The 23095-nt window shown below is 44.0% G+C and overlaps 1 protein-coding gene across 1 annotated transcript; it reads right to left on the bottom strand.

The window, feature by feature from the left end:
• Positions 1-1515: 1515 nt before the first annotated feature.
• On the bottom strand, positions 1516-18925 carry Tmprss12 (transmembrane serine protease 12). Its single transcript, XM_027396022.2, has 5 exons — positions 18757-18925; positions 17589-17784; positions 13767-14035; positions 4721-4863; positions 1516-1767 (listed from the first exon to the last, which is right to left on the bottom strand). Exons 1-5 carry the CDS (start codon positions 18923-18925, stop codon positions 1516-1518), a joined length of 1029 nt encoding a protein of 342 aa, XP_027251823.1.
• Between the last annotated feature and the right edge of the window lie 4170 nt (positions 18926-23095).

Here is a 23095-nt window from a genome sequence, read left to right as displayed (position 1 = left end):
AGTTTGTACATTGTGTAATTTGTGGTAATAATAAACAGTCTTTCATAAGCTTGAATTGCTTATAGCATGTCTCACAGGCAAGGATGGTGGTGAGCTCACTCGGCTTGCACTTATTTGGAAACACCTATATTTCGTCATCATTTCTTCTTTCTCTTCTCCTTTCTCTTCCCCCACCTTCCTCCTCCCTCCTCCTTCTCCTTTTCTTTTGTAGTGGAGACTGGACCCAGCACCACACATGCCAAGCAAGCAGTTTCCACTGACCTGCTCTCCAGCCTTGTCATTCTGGAGCCCAGCTCTGCTGGGTCTAAGGAGCCTGTGTTTCTGTCGTTGTTATGTTTTCTTCTTTCAAGATTTTCAAAATGTTCCATTCTTTCCTTCCCTTCAGGATGGCTGCTGAGGAGCATGCCGACAGTCTAACAGACTTTTTTCCCCCTTGTAGCTTTTGAAACTTCTTCTTTAACTTTAGACAATTTAATTATTATATGTCTTGGTGTCCTTTGGTTCAACTTTTTGAGGACTTATGGGCTTCATGAATCTGGACAGCCATCTTACTTCCCAAGTTTGGGAAGTGTTTAGTCAATTGTTTAAATAGCCTGCGTGCGTGCATGTGTGCATGCCTGCGTGTGTGTGTGTGTGTGTGTGTGTGTGTGTGTGTATAGAGGGAGAATCTGAGAATATGATTTTAGTATGAGGAAATAAACTTTTTTCTACTATTGAATACTTGGAAAACTATCAGAATAGCTGGCATGAAATAATGAAAATAAATGAAAAGGTAGGATTTCGTGGTCGACATCTTAGATAGGGCTATGGAAATTTTCCTTTCTATTATGTACTTTACAAATATTTAGCCAGAGGCAGTGGCTCATACCTGTAATCTTTGCACTCAAGAGGCTGAGGCAGGAAAATCTTAAACTTGAGGCTAGCCTGAGCTACATAGTGACTCCTCATCTCAAAATACATACAAAAATGAGTTTTAGATATCTGTAGTTCATGAAAATGTTGCCTTAGCCCCACTGTTGCTCCTGGCTGTCATGAGGGAGCATCTTGGCTTAGCCTCTCTCACCATCATCACATCTGTCTCAGCTCAGGCCCAGAAACAGTGGACCCAAGTGACCGTAATGTCTCTCTGCTACCACACCCAAACTGCTAAGGAAGTCAAATAAAATCCAACTTAAAATGTGTTTGATTAGTTTAACAAACATTTTTTCAGTTAAACTATGAACTGTTTATTGGCGTTCATACACATAAAGCACAAAGTGAACTGAATAATTCATACAAACTCTAGGAGAGTATTCCAAATACAGAATTGTGATTAAACAACAAAACAGTCAGGTCCTAGGAAGGAGGCCTGTGACTGGGTGCTGAAACTCACAACTGTGTGTCTGTCACAATCCTTTTTGTTCAAAAAACAATGTTGGTGTGAGACCTCTAAAGAGAGATTAAAAATACGATCTTCTTGTGCCAAACACAGCCAAACAAGGGACAGAATGACAGGGCGCAGCCTTCAGTGTCTCTTTATGTAACTCCTAGGAGGATGATGGCGCCCAGGGCCATAAGGATCTGACAGCGCACCATGTCCATATTAAACACTCGAGTAGTACTTCCCTGTGACAGATGTTCTGTGAGCCACTGCTTGAAGAAGGATGGGCTACTGTAGACGCCAGGAAAATGTCTCCGCCCACAGCCATGTCCATAACTGGTGATTCCCATCACAAAATACCGTTTGTGTTCTGGCAAATAGCACATGAGTGGTCCACCGCTGTCACCCTGTTAAAATCCAAGATGTATTTATCATTTCTTACATTGAGACAACTTAGTTACACCACACCTGTTCCTGTGACTATTCCCTCTCGGTATACTCCAAGGGCAATGCAGGTGTCCTTTCAGGCAGTAGCTCACTGTGCTTCACATCAGGATGCATCGCCGGGAGCTGGAGCCCCCAGCCACACACATTACTAAGACACCCCTAACATGTTAATAGAATGCTTTGGAAAATCAGGACACGGTCAGTTTAATGTCCAACTCAGACAAGAGGTGTGCTACCCTGGAGTATCAAGTCATCGCATGGCTATGAACCACAACACTATAAATAAAATTGGTTGGATTTTAAAACACAGTTCTCTGGAGAAAAATAATTTAGGAAGAATACAAAAGATTGAGAAATCACTGTTCTTCAGAATGTTTGCTTTGCCACTGTGTGGGAAAGGTCTCTACTGATGTGAGAAGAGTGTGTGCCGTTAGCTACCTAGAGAAGAACACATTGTCATCCACAAGGGATGGAATGTTAAGTGTTGAGATCAGCTACTGCAGGAAGAAAGGGGTACGGGAGGACTGTCAAGGGTGTCATGGCCCAACCAGCCCCTCAATGTTTATACAAGACCATCAGTGCACCCAAAAGTGCTTGTCATGATTGCTAGTAATGTCCTCAAAGCAGGAAGAATGTGAAGGCCACCATCTCAGTATCCACAGGTTAAGGACTGGCTCTGAGTGTTAACAGTTCTTTATACTGGGCAGCCATTGAATGGTTATTGAAATCATTGTTTTTGATGATGAGTGCCAGGGAATGCAATTAATTTAAGCCAAATGTTTCATTCATAAAGATTCTTAAGGAAAAGAACAGAGGAAACGCTGAGTGGTCATGGTGCATGCCTTTAATCCCAGCACTCATGAGGCAGAGGCAGGTGGATCTCTGTGAGGTTGAGGCCAGCCTGGTCTACAGAGTGAGTGCCAGGACTGGATCCATAACTACTGGGAAACCCTGTCTCAAAAAACAAAAACAAAAGGAACAGAGGAAGCAAACTTTAGATTGCAGAAATAGGAATGAAGAGAAAAATGTGAGGGTGCAGAATATTTTTGTGCAAGTATAGGGCTGGCAGGTTTGGAAATAGTAACAGGCATAAGAAGCCAAGCACAGAGAACCTGGCATGTCACTTGCGGCACAATGTGCACTTAGGTTTAGTTTCCAACATGGAAAGAGAAAAAGCCAGGAAAGAAAAGGCAAAAAGGAAATTGGATTCATAAAAAATTGGAAACTCAAGGTCCAAATAATATTCTTCACAAAACTGGGTATAGGGGTTGCACACTTTTAATCCCAATGCTCAGGAGGCAAAAGCAAGCAAATCTGAGTTCTAGGCCAGCCAAAGCTATTCAGTGAGATCCTGTGTCAAAAAACAAGTTAATAACAACAAATGAGAAATATAGGTCAGTGGTAGAACACTGCCTAACACGTGAAGGCCCTGGGTTTGATCCCCAGTGTAAAGTAACAAACAATGACCAGACAAAGCAGCAGTGGCAACAAGATAGAGTTGACAGAACAGGAGAAAATGCTTGCAAATGGCACATCCAGGGTTATATACTCAGAGCCGGTGACATGGTGTTTGCTGCCCTGGACTGACTACAGAGGAGCAACAGCATTTGTCACCCTCTTCTTCCTGACTGCAGACAACAGGTCACCAAGAGCCTCACACTCCTGCCTCCTGCCTTCTGTACATTACAGACTCTGTCCCCTCATCTGTGAGCCAAAATGAGCCCTCCTGCCTTTGGTGGCTTTAGATATCGTGCTGATGCAATGAGAAAAGTTCCTAGTCAGTGCTAATGCATCCTCCAGACTGGGCAAAACCCTGAAATCATGATAATGAAAGAGCTAGTCATGGAAGACCACAGATGGCAAGGATATCTAGTCCTACAGATTAGTATCTGCCTGTGTGTGGGATGGGTGGGCAGAGAACAAGGTGTGATTTCTCTCTCTCTCTCTCTCTCTCTCTCTCTCTCTCTCTCTCTCTCTCTCTCTCTCTCTCTGTGTGTGTGTGTGTGTGTAAGCACGTACATGTGTGGAGGTCAGATCATTGTCAAGTGTTCTATGGATGTCATGGCAAATGTGTAGATGTCAGAGGATAACCTCAGCTTGGTCTTCCCTGCCTCTAGTCTGAGGCAGGGTCTCGGTTTATTGCAGACTTCTGGGGATCCCCTGTCTGTTTCCCATCTCCTTGTGGGAGCATGGGGATCACAGGCACATAACATGTCCTGCTGTCTTCGAGAGTTCTGAGGCTCTGATCTCACACCCTTATGCTTGCACTGCAAGCACTTTACTGAGCCATCTCTCCAGCCATGACCCATGCTTCTTAATGAGGAAGGTTTCTTTTGGTGATGACAAAAAGTTCTAAAGTTGGACTTGAGGTGATGGTTGCACACTTCTAAAAAAAAAATCTGCTGGATTATATACTGTTTGGGGTGCGTGGGTGCATTGTGGTTCTGGGTGAAATTAAAAAGGGAAGAAAATGTTTCTGGGTGATGATAAAAAATGGAGACATGGCTCAATGCTTAACAGCACTGGCTGTTCTTCCAGAGGACCAAGATTCAGTTCCCTGCACCTATATGGCAGCTCACAACTGTCTGTAACTCCAGTTCCAGGGAATCTGATGCCCTCTTCTGGCCTCTTCAGGCACTAGGCACACACAATACAAGGGGGAAAAAACATTCAGGCAAGACACATTAAGACAAAATTTTATAACAATGAGAGGAGCAGCAGAGGAGGAGGGCAGATTCAAGGCAGATTTTGCCTGTGTTTAAAACTGATGGGGATAAGAACCAGGAAATCTGATCCAAGGTTTGGATTATTGGGGTAGGAAAAAAAATTTTGTATTAGCCTGATGATTAAGGCCTCTGCTCAGGTCCCTCCTGGCTATAGAAGACCTCTCAGAGAGGGAAGTATTGGTCTTACCCTGCACGTGTCAAAAGTCCCATTTTCGTGACCTGCACAGAACGAAGTGTTAGGGATCACTCCTCCATAGCTCATCTTAGAGTTACAGATCTCTCGAGAAATGAAGTGCACTTTCGCTTCTTGTAGGATGTTTGTACCATTGCCTGTCAGCAGCAGATGGAACAAAGCTCTTTAAGTTATGTCTTAATAACTACAGGCATTTTTTACAATGATTTAAATGTTGGTGTGTAGCACAAGCATGGTGACTCACAGATGTAATTTTAGCACTCAGGAGGCTGAGGCAGGAGGATTACTATTGGTTCAGGGCTACCCTGTGCCATAGAGTGAGATTTAGACTCAAAAAATAAAAATGGCAGTGGTGTGTAGGTCATTTGGTGGAATGTTTGCCAAGCACACACAAAGCCCTGGGTTCGGTCCCCCAATACTGCCTAAGCCACGAGTGGTGATGCATGCCTGTGATCCCAGCATGCAGGAAGGAGAAGCAGGGTCAGAAGTTCAAGGTCATCCTCAGATACACAGTGAGTTTAAGGCCAGCCTGGACTACATGAGCTCTTGTCTTTAAAAATAAGACATGAAAAATTAAAGTGTGGGCATTTAATGAGACCTCAATTGGTTGCCTCACTAAATGGACAGGTTACATAAAATGTTATCTATCATTGAATCAAAGTTTGTTTTCCCCAATGCCCCTGGGTGCTCGCAGCCACTCATCTACTTTGTCCATGACTTGCCCATTTGAGGCTTTTTACTGTGGACTATACTGCACTTTCTGGCTGGCTCATTCCACTTAGGATAATGTTGATTAATGTGCCAGTGTTCCACCCCTTTGTGTAGTTTAATAGCATTACATTACCTGAAATTACTAAAAAAATGAATAAGAAGGTTGGAGAGATGGCTCAGGGGTTAAAAACACCACTCTGAAGAGGACCTGAGTTTGATTCCCATGCCCATATCAGGTGGTTCCCAACCTCCTGTAATGCCAGCTCCAGGGGACTTGACAATCCCTTTGGTCTCCGGGGGCACTGCACACACATGCACACACATGCATACACACAATTAAAAATAAAATAAATGAATTCTGGCTACAGTGGCACCACTTTAGTTCCAGTACTCAGGAGGCAGAGGCAGGCAGACTTCTGTAAGTTCCAAGCCAGCCTGGTCTGCATGGTAAGTTGCAGAACAGCCAGGGATATATAGAGACCCTGTCTCAAAACAACAAAATAAAATAATAAGCTAGGCATGGTGGTGCATGCCCTTAAAAAAAAGGAAAAAGCTGGGTGGTGGTGGCACATACCTTTAATCCCAGCATTCAGGAGGCAGAAGCAGATGGATCTCTTTGAGTTCCAGGCCAGCCTGGTCTACAGAGTGAGTTCCAGGACATCCAGGACTTTTTCTCAGAGAAACCCTGTCTTGAAAAATAACAACAAACAAATAAACCAAGGAAATAAATGCTGGGTATAGATAGTGACGCACATCTTTAATCCCAGAATTTTGGAGGCAGAATCGGGAAGATTTCTGAGTTTAAGGACAGCCTGGTTTACAGAAAAGTTCTAGACCTACATTGTGAGACTATCTCAAAACTAAAATAAAAATCAATGGCTGTACTATGTTTGGTTTACTCAGTCATGAGTTGTTGGGCCTCTTCTGTGTCTCCCATCATTTTGCTGTTCTAAAGCTGCTATGAATGTTTACAGACAGGTTCCTGTGTGGACATGCACACCCATCTCTTTCTAGTGTAAATCGTGAAGTTGGATCAATTTTGAGGAAGTCCCAAACTGCATTCCAAAGCAGCCTTCCCATTTTATTAATCCCAGCAGCAATGCAGCAAGGCTGAAATTTCTTCAGCTCCTTGGTGCTTATTTTCCAACATTTCACTATCATCAATCCATGTGTGGCATTGAATTAACTTTTATTTACATATTTTTTTTTTTTTTGTGCTACGAGCTAGTCCAGGGCCTGATTCATGCTAGGACATTCTCTCTCACTGAGATACATTCCAAGTCCCTGACTTTAAAATTAAATTCTCTAATTTTTGCTAATACTGAAACATACTTGTATATATTGGTCTTATACCTGGTCATTTTACTAAACTGTTCATTCCAATGATTTATTTTTTAAACATTTTAATGATTTTTAAATTTTTTATGGATGTGAATTTTTGCCTGCATGTATATATGTATACCATGTGCCAGAAAAGGGGTTAGGTCCTTTGGATTAGAGTTACAGTTGTGAGCCACCTCGTGGACACTGGGAACCAAACCAGGTCCTCTGGAAGAACAGCCAGTGATCTTACCCCGAGGTGTCTCTCCAGCACTGGGTTTTGTTTTTATCAAAAGTATCTTAAGGAGAATTTTATTAGCATTTAAGAGAAAAAAACATACAGGTTAGCTAAAATCCAGGTGGCAGCAGCAGCAAGAGGCATGGAAGAAAATTCATGTTTGCTAAATGAGGCATGGACATGGGCTAATGAGCTGAGGAGAGCCTGCAAAACCCTGGTTTTTGTTGGTTTTGTTCCTTACACAGGGTCTCTTGTATTCCAGTCTGGCCTTGTATGTAGCCAAGGATAATCTTGAACTTCTGATCCCCCTGGTTCTGCTTCTCCAGTACTAGGACCACAGGCCTGCATCCTCGCCCAGTTTATTCAGAGCTGGTGTTTGAACCCAGAGCTTTGTGCATGCCAGGCAAACATTCCTGAGCTACATCCCAAGCTGTGCAGATGGATTCAGAGCCTGCCTTCGTGTAGACAATTGAGTACCCTGTGACTTTACTAGTAGACTAGTACTCACTCAGTGGAATATACAGCACATCACTATTTGCTGGGCATTTAGGTGGTTTCTTTGGGGTTTCTTTCTTTTTTTGGTTTTTCGAGACAGGGTTTCTCTGTGGCTTTGGAGGCTGTCCTGGAATTAGCTCTTGCAGACCAGGGTGGTCTCGAACTCACAGAGATCCGCTGCCTTGGGTTTCTTAATGACACTGTGATGAGAATTTCTGTGGCAGTTTCTCATCTGATAGAGATGCCTAAGAGTGGCTCATACAGTAGCTGTGTTCAACATGGTATGTGCATGTGAAAATTTTGTCGAAACTGCCAAAGCTAGATGTGAGGGCACACTACTGTAATCTCAGTACTTGGGGAGCTGAGGCAGGGGGATTGCTGTAAGTTTGAGGTCAGTCAGGTCTACATAGCAAGTGTCAGTCTGGCCTGGGAGACTCTTATTTCACAAACAAAAAGAAACTGCTTACATATTTTCACCATTTTACATCCCTCCTCATGCCTCAGCAATGTGGAGGTGTTCCAGTTTCTCCAGATCCTTGCCAAGATCTGGTATTGTCCATCTTTCGGGTTGTGACCATTTTAGAAGATGTGTGGTGACTTCTGATTGTGGTATCAGTGATGTCACTATCTTTTCACCTAGTACTGGCCATCTGCATGCCTACTTTGATAAGGTATCTTTTCAAATTGTCAGTGAACTCACAACTTAGTACTGAGTTATACAAGTTTTAGGTTTTTGTTTGTTGTTTTTCAGGACAGAGTTTCTCTGTGTAGTCCTGGCTGCCCTGGAACTTAATCTGTAGACCAGGCTGTCCTCGAACTCACAGAGATCCACCTGCCTCTGCCTCCTGAGTTCTGGGATTAAAGGCGTGCACCAACATTGCCAGGCTCAGTAATACAAGTTCTTTATACCTCTCAGAGGATTTCTGTATCAAATGTTTTTCTCTCTGAGTTGAAAGATTATCTTTTTCATTCTTGTAGATGTGTCTTTGGGAGAGCATACATATTAAGGACTTATTTTTATGTGTATGGAGGTTTGCCTGGATGTGTGTATGAATGTGTACTACATGTGTGCCTGGTGCCTGTGGAGGTTACAAGAGGACAATGGATCCCCTGGAACTTAGCTGTGAACCAACATGTGAGTTCTAGGACTTGAACCAGGTCCTCTGTAAGAGATAAGTGCTCTTAACCCAAGTCATCTAAGAGCACACATTTTATATTTTGACAAATTTATATATCACATTTACTCTAAAAACAAAAAAAAAAAAAACAGAAGCCAAAGTTAGTGCACATGTCTGTCTGTGTGCAGTGGCCAGAGGAGGACCCTGGGTGTCCTTATCTATTGCTCTCTGCCTTACTTGATCCTCAAACAGCATCAGGCGTGTGTGTGTGTGTGTGTGTGTGTGTGTGTGTGTGTGTGTGTGTGTGTGAGAGAGAGAGAGAGATAGAGAGAGAGAGAGAGAGAGAGAGCATGTGCTTATGAGAGAGAGGAGGGGATCAACCTATTGAATTCAGAGGCTTTGTAAAACAGGGAGGGGCTGAGGACAACCCCTTCAGTGGAGCACTCCCTGGCTTTGTCCTGTTTTCCACACGGATACTGAGGATTTGAACTCAGGTCCTCATTGCTTGCACAACAGCTGGTCTTACCCACTGAGCCATCTCCTCAGCCCTAGATTTAGTTTTTTCTAAGTGTTCTTTTATTCATTTGCATTCCACCACCACCCTTTTTAAAGACAAGAACTCATATAGCTCAGGCTGGTCCCAAACTGTGTAGCTGAGGCTAGCCTTGAACTCTTACCTTCCCGTCTTCACCCTCTGAGTGCTGGGATGACAGATGTGGGGTTATGCCCAGTCTTCATCCCAGTCTTCTTCCCCCTTCAGCCATATCCTTCCTGCTCTGCTGGCTTGGCAGGTCCTTCAGCTGCATCTTCCACATGACACCTTTCTTCTTTATCCAGCGAGTGCCAAATAAAGTTGTTACAGTTTTTATTTTTAAAGATTTTATTTGGCTGTCATTGAAACATGCCTGGTCATTTAGTCATCTACTAAATTATGATTCTACTTTTTTTCTTCCTTCAAAGAACTAAAATATGTTTACTTGATATTCTATATCTAAATATTAATAATATATGAAGTCCTTGGGGGTTTAATCTATTATTTGCTATTTCTATTGGTTTCATTATGAATAACGTTGATTGATTTGGTGATCTTTGTGCCTCTCCACGGTCCCTTTCTCCTACAGTACTGTTAGCCCTCTGCCACTCAACTACATCTGCTGCTCTTTTTTTTTTTTTTGTATTTTTGTGGGGAAGCATGGCAATTACTATTTAATAGGAAATCTTTATTATAACTATTTAATGTGTGCCCATGTGTGTCCTAGCACACATGTCAGGGTTAGAGGACAACTGTGGGAGTCAGTTCATGACAGGCGCCTTTATCAGCAGCCATCTGACCAGCCTTATTTATGATACATCCATGTATCATTACACATAATACATGTGTTCTACATGTATATATTTTGGTCATATTCACTCCATCACCCTGTTTTTTCTCCCTCTCCCCCATCCCCTTCCCAATTACCCCCATATCCACTTTTATGTCTTTCTTTTGTGACCTAATGAGTTCTGTAGGGTTGTTGACAGGGACACTGACCAGTGGCTACACCACTGCTCTTTCTTCCTCCCTCAGCTCCAGTATTGTGTGCTCTTCGGGGTCCTTTCTCCTTTCTTGAATGTTTCCTGATGACTATGGTATCTGAACTCTTTAAGGTCTCTTTCTGCTGAGTCTCGCTCATGGCACCTGGCTTCCCTAAGTTTTAATGATTAAAAAACAAAACAAAACACCAGAAGAGTAATCCATTCATTTTCCTTAACCTCTATGAAGCAATGCTCTAAAGCCTTAGAAGAAACTGGAGTCTTATAAACGTGACATACACTTGATCTGGTGCCAGACAGACAGCTCCATGTTGTCTAAATTCTCAGCTTGAGTCTACATCTTTGTAGACTTGGTATGATTCAGACTGCAAATCCAGGGGAGTGGTAGTCATCATTACACATAGAAACTTCCACCACCTCATCCCATTTAGCAGGTTTTCTAATATTTCAGGGCTTAGAATATAAGTAGATAATTCTTTGGTTATAGTTGTCTCATTTCCCAATGATTTTATGGCTGATTGTAGCTAAAAGTATGTTGCATATTATACATAAGGCAGAGGCCCAGTACTACTCTTTATGTAGTCTCCTGCTATGATTTCATGCAACTAAAATACATCAAAGTTGTCACTGTATGTGCCTGTGCACATGTGTGCTTACATATGGAGTCAGTCTTCTCCACCGAGCAGATCCCAGGGATCAAACTCAGATCATCAGCCTTGAAGGCAAGTGCGATTTCCCACTAAGCCACTTGCTGACCCCACAAGTAAAACTCTAGTGCACCTCTGTGAATATAATGCTCTGGGCATTTATATCTCTCTCTCTCTCTCTCTCTCTCTCTCTCTCTCTCTCTCTCTCTCTTCTTATTATTATTTTTGAGACAGGGTTTTTGTGTAGTCCTGGCAATCCTGGAACTCATTCTATAGACCAGACTGGCCTGGAACCCAGAGATCAGCCTACCTCTTCCTCCCAAGTTCTGGGATTGAAGGTGTGCACCACTACTGCTTGGCCCTTGTTTTGTTTATAGGACAGGGTTTTACTCTGTTGCTCAGTGCTGTGATACAAGCTGTAACCACAGCAATGAGAGGCTGGGCTAGGATGACTGAATACAGGCTGGCTTGGGCTTCATAGTGAGATCCTGTCACAGTAGAGAAACCTTTCCTTCTTTGGGTCTGTGTATTGCAGTTGGAACTGAACCTTTTGTGTTTTCTTTGAGCCTTTTATTATTATACACTATTCCTCAGCATTCTGATAATTTTACTTGATCTGCTCTACTTTATAATATTAATCTAATCACTCCTGCTTGCTTTTCCATTCTAGATTTATTTTATTTTTATTATTATTTTACACATACGGGTGTTTTGCCTGTACATACGTCTGTGCATACAAGGCCCATGAAGCCAGAGAGGGCAGGTGTGGAGGTCACAGGACAACTTCGTGGAAACAGTTCTCTCATTAAACTCAGGTCACGACGCTTGCTTAGCAAGTTCCTTTACCCATTGATTTGAGTCATCTTGCCTATTTTACACATTCCTGCCCTATGTATCCTTCCTGTTGGGTGGTCCTCGGTAGGAAGCCTCAGCTGTGTTTGTGGTATACCATGCTGGAACACCAGTTTTATCTGAACTGTATCCACCTGCCTCTGTCTTCCAACTGCTGGGATTAAAGGCATGCACCACCACTGCTCAGCCTCAAAGTCATCTTTGACAACATGGTGAGTTCCAGGCCAGTCTAGGCTACCTGAGACTGCTTAAAAAAAAAAAAAAAAAAAAAATCCATGCTTGTTGGGCCCATGTACAATGGAAAACAAATCTCCATGCTGGATCTCAATGCTCCAAACTGGTCTATGATGCTCTCAGAACAGGTCAGTCAGCTAGTTAAAGCCTGACTAGGCTTCAGATCAGGAAGAGCTCAATCTGAGTCCTAGCTGCTGCTCTGTAAAGGATAGATGGAGCAGGGGGAGAATGGGGACAGGGAGGTGTTAAAGGTTGAGACAAGATTTCATGGAGCCCAGGCTGGCCTTGAGTTGATCTCACACATAGCTGAGTGAGACCTGGAACTTCTGATCCTCCTGCCTCCACCCCGAGGTCTGGGATTGTTATATGTAGGCCACTGTTTCCATAAAGTCTCAGTTCTTCACACCTGTGGTCTCTGTGCTGGCTTTATCACCGTGACACAAGCCTGACCCACCTGGGAAGAACTCCCAGTTAAAAAGTACCCTCCATCAGGCTGGCCTGTGGGTAACACTAGGCATTTTCTGATGTGAGAGGGCCTGCCCACTGTGGATGGTACACCTTTCAGCACAGGCCCTGACTGCAATAAGAAAGCAAACTGAAGTAGATGTGGTGGCCAGTACTTGGGAGGCAGAGACAGGTAGATTTCTGTGAGTTCAAAGCCAGCCTGATCTACATAAAGAGTTCCAGAACAGCTAGGGCTCTGTAGGGAGACCCTGCCTCAAACAAAAGACTCAAACAAAGCAGGCTGAGGAAACCATGGACACAAGCCAGTGAGTAGCCTTCCTTCGTGGTTGCCACCTGCCTGACTTCCTTCCATAATAGACTGTGATGGGGATGCATAAGCCAAATAAAGCCTTTCCTCCCTACACTGCTTTTGGTTGTGGGGCTTATCACAGCATTAAAAATGGAGCTAGGACAACCTTAAACTCCTGACCTGTCACACAGAATGACAGCAGCAGCAGCAGCATTTTCAAAGGGCTACTGAGGGGGCAGGAGCCTGAGACACTGACATGCTCTGCTCCAGAAGCCTTTTCTGTCCTCCCTGTCACAACTATGGATCAACATAGAGTGAGTGACTCCATGTGAGAGACGACCACACACAGCCTCCTGCCTAATCCTGCATAGCCATTAAATGAAAAGGAAATTAAATAGTCAGTCTTGGGCATCCCAAACTTCTGATTTAAGGTGGGCATTTCTGTCACAGTTCTCTTGTTAACTCTGAGTCCTGGGCTTCAGGAACAGCAAGCTGTCACCCTAATGTCTGCCATCAGTTACAGAGTTTTTGGTGTTTGTAACCAGGTTCCTATGTACTGCTGCTTATGCAATGAAACTTCTCTCTCCCATAAGGGGTGGGGGGAACAAAGTAAAACTTTTCTTTTCCACAGTTTATAAAACTCAGTTTTTTAAGCTTTTGAGTAAAAAGGTAAGAATAAATAAATGAATTTGGGCTGGCCAGTGATGGCCCACACCTTTAATCTCAGCACTTAGGAAGTAGAGGCAGGAGGATCTCTCTGAGTTGGAAAACCAGCCTGGTCTACAAGAGGGAGTTCAGTACAGGCTGAACAGAGCTACACAGAGGAACTCTGTCTGGAAAGATCAAAATAAACAAATAAATAAAAATAAATTCATGATGGGGCAAGAATAAAACTTACTGGTAGACTGCTTGTCTAGCTCATGCAAAGCACTGAATTTGATCCCTAGCATAATAAACTAATTATATTTTTTCAAAAATATTTAAAAAAATAAATAATAGTAGAACTTAAAAAAACTAATTAGTCAACTAATCAATTGCTTGAAATACACACAGGGATATTAACATGTAAGCAGATTCCCTCCCTCTGCCAATAATCAGGAAGGTGTGTGTGTAGCAGTTGAATTCAGACTATAATTACCTTCTTCTTTGGTTCTTCCCCAGCCACTTATAAAACACGATGTGTTTTGGTCCAGTTTTTGGAAAACATCAAAAGGTAGACAAATAGGTTGAATATAGTCATTATACCTCACGGCTTTCCTTAAACGGAACAGTGCGATATCATTTACGAAAGTTTCCAGAATGAAGTCTGGCTGAATGACGATGGCTACTACCCGTATATTCCTGACGTAGGTACTACTCTGAGAGAGGTCATTGGCTCCGATCACTGCTCTCCACTTGAAAGGGTCACTGAAAGGAAGCACATATTCTTATTACGGACAGGTTCACTTAAACTCTATGCTTGATTTTCCACTAGATTGGGGTTTTTCATATTGGACTGGCAACCAAGTTTTAAGTGACTTTTCCAGGTGACATAAAGTGTAAAATACAAGCCCAAATGTCATGATGTAGCAGAGGGGAGAAAGAAACTCAGATTCCAGAACAGAAGAACTTCATGGCCGACTAGGACAGTGACTCTTACTAGCAAACAGAAGTCTGAATTATTCAACATATGGTGTTGAGACAGCTAGCTGTTTGGAAAGAAAAGAAAATGAGCTTCCTAAAATGGCACAAACCACCAAAGTAAACTCCACACAGATTAAAAACTTAGAACTCTCTAAAGTGCTGTGTCTTCAAGAGACAGGGAGGTGACAGATCTGAGATTTGCCTCCAAATAACTGGAGAACAAGGCAAGGAGTTCAGCTCTGCAGGGTCCAGGCTCAGCATGCATAAGGTTAGGATGGGCAACAGAGGCACAGGACTGAATACATTATATACGTGTATGAAAAGTCCTCATGAAGTCACATGTCATTCATGCCAATAAAAATCATTGAAAGATTAGGTATAAGTTTAAACATGAAGCAGTGTGATAAGCACATGGAAGAAAATATTTCCTCTACTTTTATAAATTTTTAAAGATTTATTTATTTTTAGTTTATGTGTTACGGATGTTTGTACAACACATGTGCCTAATGCCCAAGAAGGCCAGAAGAAGCTGGGTGGTGGTAATGCATGTCTTCAACCCCAGCACTTGGGAGACAGAGGCAGGTAGATCTCTGAGTTCAAGGCCAGCCTGGTATAGAGTGAGTTCTGGGACAGCCAGGGTTACACAGGGAAAGCCTGTCTCAATAATAATAATAATAATAATAATAATAATAATAATAATAATGCCAGAAGAGGGAATGGGATTCCCTGAAATTGGGAGTTCCAGGCAGTTGTTAGATGCTGGCTGGATCCTAGGAATCAAAACTAGATCCTCTAGAAGAGCAGTGCTTTTAAGCACTGAGCCATTTCTCAAACCTTAATTTTAAAAAATATACTAGAATAAAACATTTGGGTCTTAGCACTAGAATTGAGAAAATTAAATCAAAAGAGAACAGGTGAAAATATAGCATTGGCAAAAGAAAGGATTTGTTTGTTTGTTTGCTTGTTTTTTGAGACAGTTTTACCATGTTTGTGAGTTACTTGTCTCACTGCTGGGATAAAATACTCCAATAAAAGCAACATAGTGGAGAAGGCTTATTCTGGTTCACAGCCCTAGGACATCGTCCATCGTGGCAGTATGGCATGGGTTCTGAGGCTTCAGGTGGCCAGAGACTATATCACGAAGCAGAGGGTGATAAATGCTAGTGCCTAGCTCCCATTTTCCTTTTTATTCAGTCTAAGAAAGGAATGGTGTCTCCTTCAGTTAGGGTGGGTCCCACCTCAATCTACTCCAGATAATCTCTCACAGGCATGCCCAGAGGCATGAGAGTATGCCTCAATTTTAAAAGAAAATAGTTAGATAAATGAAAAATGAGAGAAAAGAAAACTAAATCCCAATGGTCTGCTGTGGAATAATACTTCCGTACACTGTAAATGTGTATTACTGTCATTGGTTAAGAAGCTGATTGGCCTATATCAAGGCAGGATAAAGTTAGGCAGGACAATCAACCTGAGGATACTGGGATGAAGAGGGGCAGAGAGGGAGTTACTGGGAGATGCAGAGAGAGCAAGATGGGCACACCATACTGAGAAAAGGTACCAAGCCACATGTCAAAGCATAGCTAAGAAATGTGTTAATTTAAGTGTAAGAGTTAGCCAGTAACAAGCCTGGGCTATCAGCCAAACATTTGTAATTAATATTGAGTCTCCATATTGGTCAATTGAGAAGCAGCTGCGGCACAGGAAAACTCCACCTACAATGGTCATTTCTGCCAAAGTGAAAACTGACTTCATAGGAAAAGCCCTGTGGTTCTGCCCTGTGACAGACACCAATGCCATCCCACCACAAGGCACTTTTCAGTGTCCTATACATGGCTATAGATTGTGGCTCAGCATTGGAACACTCACCTGGCATGAATAAGGCCTTAGGGTCAGCCCCCAGTATCAGAAAAACAACAAGGATACTCGCCCTTTTGCTATAGGTATACACTGATGATTATATGTGATTTACCTATATACTTGTACAAGGAAATGTGATCTGCCCACTCTGTTCTCATGGTCCCCCAATCCAATACCCTTTACCCACATTTCTGTCAGACGGGGCGGGGTGGGGGGGGAGGATACTTGGCCAAAGGATGGTTCATTAATAAAATGGGGAGTATTGCTTCACCTAGAATGAAGGGCTAGGTGGGGCCAATCAGATAATTCATCATAGGAATTGATGAGAACCACTTAGCAATAGGAGCTAACAATGAAAGATTAGTATATAGAATGAAAAGCTGAAAAGGATCATGGATAAGCTAGGGAAAAGGGCAGGAAAAAATAAGACAGCAGCACCACTGCTCCCCACCCCCCCCACCACCACCACCACCACCACAGCACACTAGTGTCTTACAAGAGATGCCTGTGAGCTAGAGAGATGACTCAGGGGTTAAGAGTGTTACTGCTCGCCGGGCGTTGGTGGCACACGCCTTTAATCCCAGCACTCGGGAGGCAGAGGCAGGCAATATCTGTGAGTTTGAGGCCAGCCTGGTCTCCAGAGCAAGTGCCAGGATAGGCTCCAAAGCTACACAGAGAAACCCTGTCTCGAAAAACCAAAAAAAAAAAAAAAAAAAAAAAAAAAAAAAAAAAAAAAAGTGTTACTGCTCTTGCAGGGGACCCAGGTTCTGCTCTAGCATCCTCATACTGGCTCGAAACCATCTGTAATTCCAGTAACAGGGGACCTAATGCCCTCTCTGACTAACTTGGGCACCATGGACACACATGGTGCAAAAACATACAGACAAAACACTCATAGGCATAAAAATGTTTTAGGAAAAGAGACACTTGAGAAAATCTGTCATAATTGTCCTATACCATAGGGTCACTAGGATGGAAACTAGGAAGTTACTGGATTGGGCATGGAGTTAGTCTTTGAAATAATGTTTGGGTCATGGAAATCATGAAAATGGGATTTTATGACTTAGTGCAAATGAGGACCAAGAGTCTCTTTCAGAGTTCACACAATAAAGATTAAGTCTGACCTATCTTGTTTTCATGCAACCCATGAACATATGCTTTATGCATACACGTACATAATTCTATGTATGGAATTACAGGATCATAGCAACAGTGATTTAATTATGTGTTTTCCACTTATGTATAGTTACTTTCATACCAAGTAATGTAACAAACCACATGCCCTGCAAACCCCATAAAGTATCCACAGAAAAAGTTGCCAATGTGTGATTTAAAGAATTCATTTTAGCAAATGCTAAAGTGTCATATATATAAGGAATTACATATAACTACTTTGTAGACACGATGTTTAAAGTCCGTGACACTCTACCATTTCTCTATTTTCTACGAGAAGAGAACGGGAGTCACTGTAGGTACATACCTTGCCTCTTTAGTGCAGTGGGCGGCCGTGAGGACCCACCTGTCTCTCACTAAGGCACCACCACAGATATGCACAAGAAAATTGCCATCTTGAACCTGCAGGCTAACGAGCCATGGCCAGGCACCAATGGTAGCTCGTGTGCCTCCTATAATCCGAGACCCTTCCATTGCACCCTTCAGTGGTGCTATTCCACAATCTAAAAACAAAGCAATACATTATTTGGAATAAACACCCACATTCTGTGTTACTTACTAACCTGAATACATTAACATATCCTTTTCCTCTTTAGACACTGATGAAGCAAGCCAAATCTGAGGTAAACAGAAATTTTGAACTGCAGATGAACTAAGACAAACATGCCATATTTGATTACTTAGGAAGACACAAAATCAACATAATTTATTAATAACTCTATTGCCCAAGAACATAAAAACAAGTTTCTCTGGCCAAATACCATTTCTTTCCTTTGTGAAACTGAGAACCTAGGAGCCAGCAAGCATAGTAGTATATACTTGTTTTTTTTTTTTTTTTTTTCTGGGTTTTGTTTTGGAGACAGTTTCTCTGTGTAGCCCTGGCTGTACACCAGGCTGGTCTCGAATTCACAGAGTGCTGGGATTAAAGGCATGCGCCACCAACGCCCGGCATAGTATACACTTGTAATCCCAGCATTCATGAGGATCAGACAGGAAGATTCGAGTCAGCCTGTACTATATATAGTGAGACCTTGTCTCAAAAGTGAGCGTGAGTGTGTGTGTGTGTGTGTGTGTGTGTGTGTGTGTGTGTGTGTGTGTGTACATAAAGCCTCATACTGACTTGAGATACATAGCTCAATGATAAAGGTGTGTAGATAGCATGTATATAAATAAGCTCCTGGTTCAACCTCTGGTATAAAATAAAGACTGCAATTGATTAAGTCTAGAGGTACAAGCTATATAATTCTTGCCATTTAGCCTGTTGAATAATTGTCCACAACTGCACTCTGAAAAGGCCACCTAACAGCCCCTTGAGCCACGAATACTAATTTGTTTATAAAACAATAAATGCCGAATGTTTTGGGGTTATCACTGACATTGCTAACGAGGGTCTGTGAGCAGCTTAGTTCTGTATCTTTGGGGTGAGGCGAGTCTCCCTGTGCTGTGGCAGCCAGGGCCTCATGACCAGATACTGCCCTTCGTGACAGGTTCTTCCTCTTCCGGGGTCTTGGCCTTCGGCTCTTGTGTGGTGGCCTGTCCCCGCGCTGGGATGAGGCCATCCCTATGGGGCAGCGAGTGGAACTGGGAGCACACAAGGGCACCGCCCAGACACAGCAGCGCAGCTCTCAGTGCCCAAGACCCCATGGTGCCCACAGGCCCCAAGATGGCGGCCGAGATGGCGACGGCGCCTGAGGTCCACGCACGCGCAGTGCCGGCTGGTCATTTCCCCTCACCACCTCCTGCCCTTGCATAGTTGGCAAGGTGGGCCCTGGGCCCTGTCGCCTACCGGAGGACTTCCGGAGTGCTGCCAGCTCGGGGAGTCTATAGAGGTAACCTGAAGGAAGGCTTCAAACAGAGAGCTGCGGCAGAGCATGCAGGGACTGAAGACCGGAAAGCCTGGGCCGGGCACCGAGCCTTCACGGCTTTGAAGCTGTTTACCACCAGCACCTCAGGGTAGAAAGGCAGGGGACACGGGAGGGAAGAAAAGGGAGGGGAGGCCTTATCATGGTGTTTGTTGGGAGCCGCTTGGCAGCACCTGAGGGACCAGAGCTCTGGCAGACACCAGGGAGGTAAAGGCCCTTGCCTGGCAAACATGCCCACCTGACTTGGAAGCAGAGGACCAATGGCAGAAGATGGCCTTTTCCCCACAGTCACAGGCCCACCCGCGCTCCACAGGCACCGTAGCTCGCCCACCCGCGCTCCACAGGCACCGTAGCTCGCCCACCGGTGCTCCACAGGCACAGGTACTGCAACACGCCTACTCATGCTTACGTGCGTCATAAACCCACGATGACCACAATAAGTCAAAATTTAATATTGAAAAACTTTAATGTGGAGGTTGCCTATATATAAGTAATATTTATTTTATGTGGGAGTATTTTAAATAAAAACGTTAAGATGGTGGCGAATCATGCTTAAGGCCTAAGCATATACAACCTTTTTATGTTTACCAGTTATAAACCTAAAAGTTCCTAGGAATCTCAAAAGAGACTCCATTTATAGTGAAAGACAGGTCTTAACCCCCTTGGGACCCATGGTTATCTTTTTTTTTCTTTTAAAAATTTGTTCATTTTTATTTTGAGTGTTTGCCTGTGTGTGTATGTAAGTAGTGTATATATAACTGGACTTATGGATGGTTATGAGCCACCATAGGGTGCTGGGAACTGAATCTAACTCTTCCAGAAGAACAGCCAGTGCTCTTAACTGCTGAGCCATCTGCACTAATCCACTTTGTGTTGCTGTAACACAATACCAAATAATAGGCACTTTTTACATTTTTATTTTATTTCATGTGTCTGGGTATTTGTGTCTGTACATTGCTTTTGTGCCTGTGCCAATGGAGGCCAGAAGAGAGGGTGTTGTTGCATTCCCTGAAATTGGGTTACAGACAGTTGTAAGCTACCATGTGGTTGCTGGGAATCAAACCCAGGTCCTCTGGAAGAGTAACCAGTCTTCTTAACTGGGGAGCCATCTCTTCAGTCCCTCACGCACCTAACCTTGAGTGAAGACCGCTTTAGTAAACATTGCTGACTAGTTCCCAGAGTTTTAAAGAGTGATGGCTAACATTCAGTCTTACATGGTTTTGTCATCTCCATCTTGAGCTATGCTGAACTTTATCGTGTTAGCCACATACTTTCATGGAACAAAGGAATACTGTAGGCGGTGATAGTCTTAGGGGTTGGTCTTTTGGCAGAGAGTTGTGGGAGGGGTCAATACAAGGACAGCTGCATTGCATGCATTGTGTCCCCAGGCAGAGATGGGGTGGGGGTCAGCACTGGGTAAAAGCAGTGAATTCTGTGGTGAGGTGTTGAGCTTGAATCAGTGAGTGGAAAGTGGACACTTGGAGAAGCAGCTCCAAGTGGTTCCTGGAGGTTGACACGCTGGCAAGAAGCAGTCCTTCTTCACTCAGTATTTGTCAGAAGGTTTGAGGAGAAAACAGCCGGGGCAGGCATGTTTCTGTGGGAGGATTGTGCAATTAGACTGGCAATGGTTATGGAATTGGCAAAATCATGAGTCTTGCTATGGCAGAGAATAGGGGTTCAAAAACTGGGTGCATGTAGCCAAGCCATGGAATAGCACGAAAGGGGGCTCCCCTCTGCCCTTTTGGGTCTTCAGTATCCTGTCTGTGTTATCACATCTCTGTGGGATTATGGGTCACCTTCTTCCTCAGAAGGACTTCCTCTCATATGTGACAGACACAGCAGTTTGAATCCTCCAAAGGTTCATGGCCTGGAGGCTTGGTCTCAAGTGGGTGACATTGATGTGTTGGGACATTAAAGAAGGAGGGCCTAAATTGGGATTTGGGAACATCAGATTCTGGACTTTTAGACTCCAGACTGAGGTTTTTGTTTGTTTTGTTGTCTGGAGACAAGGTCTCAGATTGACCAGGCTGTCCCAGAACTGCCTTAAAGCCAAGGGCAGGCTGTGCCACATCCAGCTAAGTGGGAGTTTTTAAATAAACCTCTTTTCTTTCCCTAGTACCTATTATCTGGATTGTGTTGCAGCCACACAAAGTAGATTAGTGCAGTGGGTTAGCACTGTCGAGATTAAAGTTGTAAGAGATTGTGACTTCTAGCTTGGGCCCTCTCCAGGGCTGTTCCTCCAACATTAGCCAGCTTTTGTGACATGAGCTGCCCTGTGGCCTTTTGGAGAGGCCTCTAAAAAAACAGGGAACATTGGGTGAGCGGGGTTGGAATCAGAACAGCACTGAGGGCTAAGCCCAGGGACTGGGGAGAGGCAGGTGGTTCTGCACTGGGAGCTGCATTCCCATCTGCAACTCCTTCCTTCCAACCCCGTTTAGTTGTTAAGGCTTTTTGTCTGTTACTTTTGTTTTTAGGGACCAGAGCACTCCAGTGTTGGGGGCTTCTTTCATGGGGTTCAAGAGAAGGAGGGGCTGTTACTATTTTGATAGATTAGATCACACATGCATTTTTTCCTGGTGCTCCTCCCTGTTCCTATTACATGTCTGAACTTACATGCATGACCAACTTAGACCACAGGCATAAGATGGTAAATAAGTGTCTGCCTTCAAACAGGCACAAGATGGTCCCTAAAAGGTGACCAGAGGGCACAGTTTTGTCTTACTGCGCATGTACCCAGAACAAGTTCATGCAGGATCGGCCTTTCTAGTCTTCATGTCAGGATACATTGGTATACACTTGAATAGAAGTTGTCTTGTTTGATTGTTACCAGGAGCATGGAAGCAGACCATTGTTTGCAGGGCTCGGGGGTTCTGAGGTTGCTAGATGCTCCCTTTGGAGAGAGGTGTGTGAATAGTGTGGGCCGATGAGGGAACTCAGCTGCACGTGCATTGCTATGTGGAGGGCACCTGGACAAAACCAAATGAGCTCTCAGATAAAACTATCTCCTGTGCTTACCTGTCTGTTAAAATTCCCTGAACAAAATTAGTGAGCATCTCAACTAATACTGAAGATATTCTCTTCTCTCCCCTCCTAAGCCTTGGGAACCATGTTCAAAAGCAGGTGAAAGCATTGTGCCATGGGTGGAGACCTGGAATCAGCTGGGAACACTTAGACCAATGGTTCTCACCCTTCCTAATACTGCAATCCTTTAATTACAGTTCTTCATGCTGTGATGATGCCAACCATAATGTTATTTTTGTTGTTAATTCATAACTGTAACTTTGTTACTGTTATGAATTGTAATATATCTGATATGCGACCCCAAAAGGGTAGAGATCCATAGCTGAGAATCTCTGACTTAAAATGGTCAAGATAACCACACAAGGATTGTCTTCCTAGTTTTCTCCTGTTTCACTTGGGGCATATGTTGAAAGACCCGCTCGAAATGCCCCTGAGCCCCCTGCCCCGAAGCTGCCGGAGCCTCCCAAGCCTTCAGCCCGGCAGGGCTCGCGCCCCCGGCCCGCCCCGCCCCGTCTGGAACCGCGCCTCGGGGCTGGGGCCGAGCAACGAGCACCAGGTGGGCAGGCCCGAGAACGAGCACCAGGTAGGCTGGGCCGAGCAACGAGCACCAGGTGGGCAGGCCCGAGAACGAGCACCGGGTGGGCCAGCACGAGGGCGAGCACCAGGTGGGTCGGCACGAGAACAAACACCGAGTGAGCCGGCCTGGAGCCCTGCCCCTGAGCCCCCGCCCCGCCCGAAGAGAAACACTCCGTCCCAAGGTCTCCGCCCCCAAGGTCAGCCATCAGGAAGGGGGGGGGAATTGAGTCTGCTGTACCAGACACCAGACCTTGAGAATATGCTGATCTGGAATGGCTCTGTGTCTCATTTGAACCATCCAATAGAAATGATTCTGTATTTCGCCTCATTTGAAAGACTCTGTGTTTCACCTCAT

Source organism: Cricetulus griseus, chromosome 2 (genome assembly GCF_003668045.3).
Source record: "Cricetulus griseus strain 17A/GY chromosome 2, alternate assembly CriGri-PICRH-1.0, whole genome shotgun sequence".
NCBI classification, from domain to species: Eukaryota; Metazoa; Chordata; class Mammalia; order Rodentia; family Cricetidae; genus Cricetulus; species Cricetulus griseus.
This window is presented reverse-complemented; position numbering and strand designations above follow the sequence as displayed.

What these genes read in the sequence shown, in the direction of transcription:
- Tmprss12 (XM_027396022.2), bottom strand. Translation starts at nt 18,925, where the DNA reads ATGGGGTCTTGGGCACTGAGAGCTGCGCTGCTGTGTCTGGGCGGTGCC. An exon ending in GGAAGAACCTGTCACGAAGG is followed by an intron (nt 17,785 to 18,756) that starts GCAGTATCTGGT and finishes CTTTGTTTTTAG; the next exon opens with ATTGTGGAATAGCACCACTG. An exon ending in GGGAAGAACCAAAGAAGAAG is followed by an intron (nt 4,864 to 13,766) that starts GTAATTATAGTC and finishes TGCTGCTGACAG; the next exon opens with GCAATGGTACAAACATCCTA.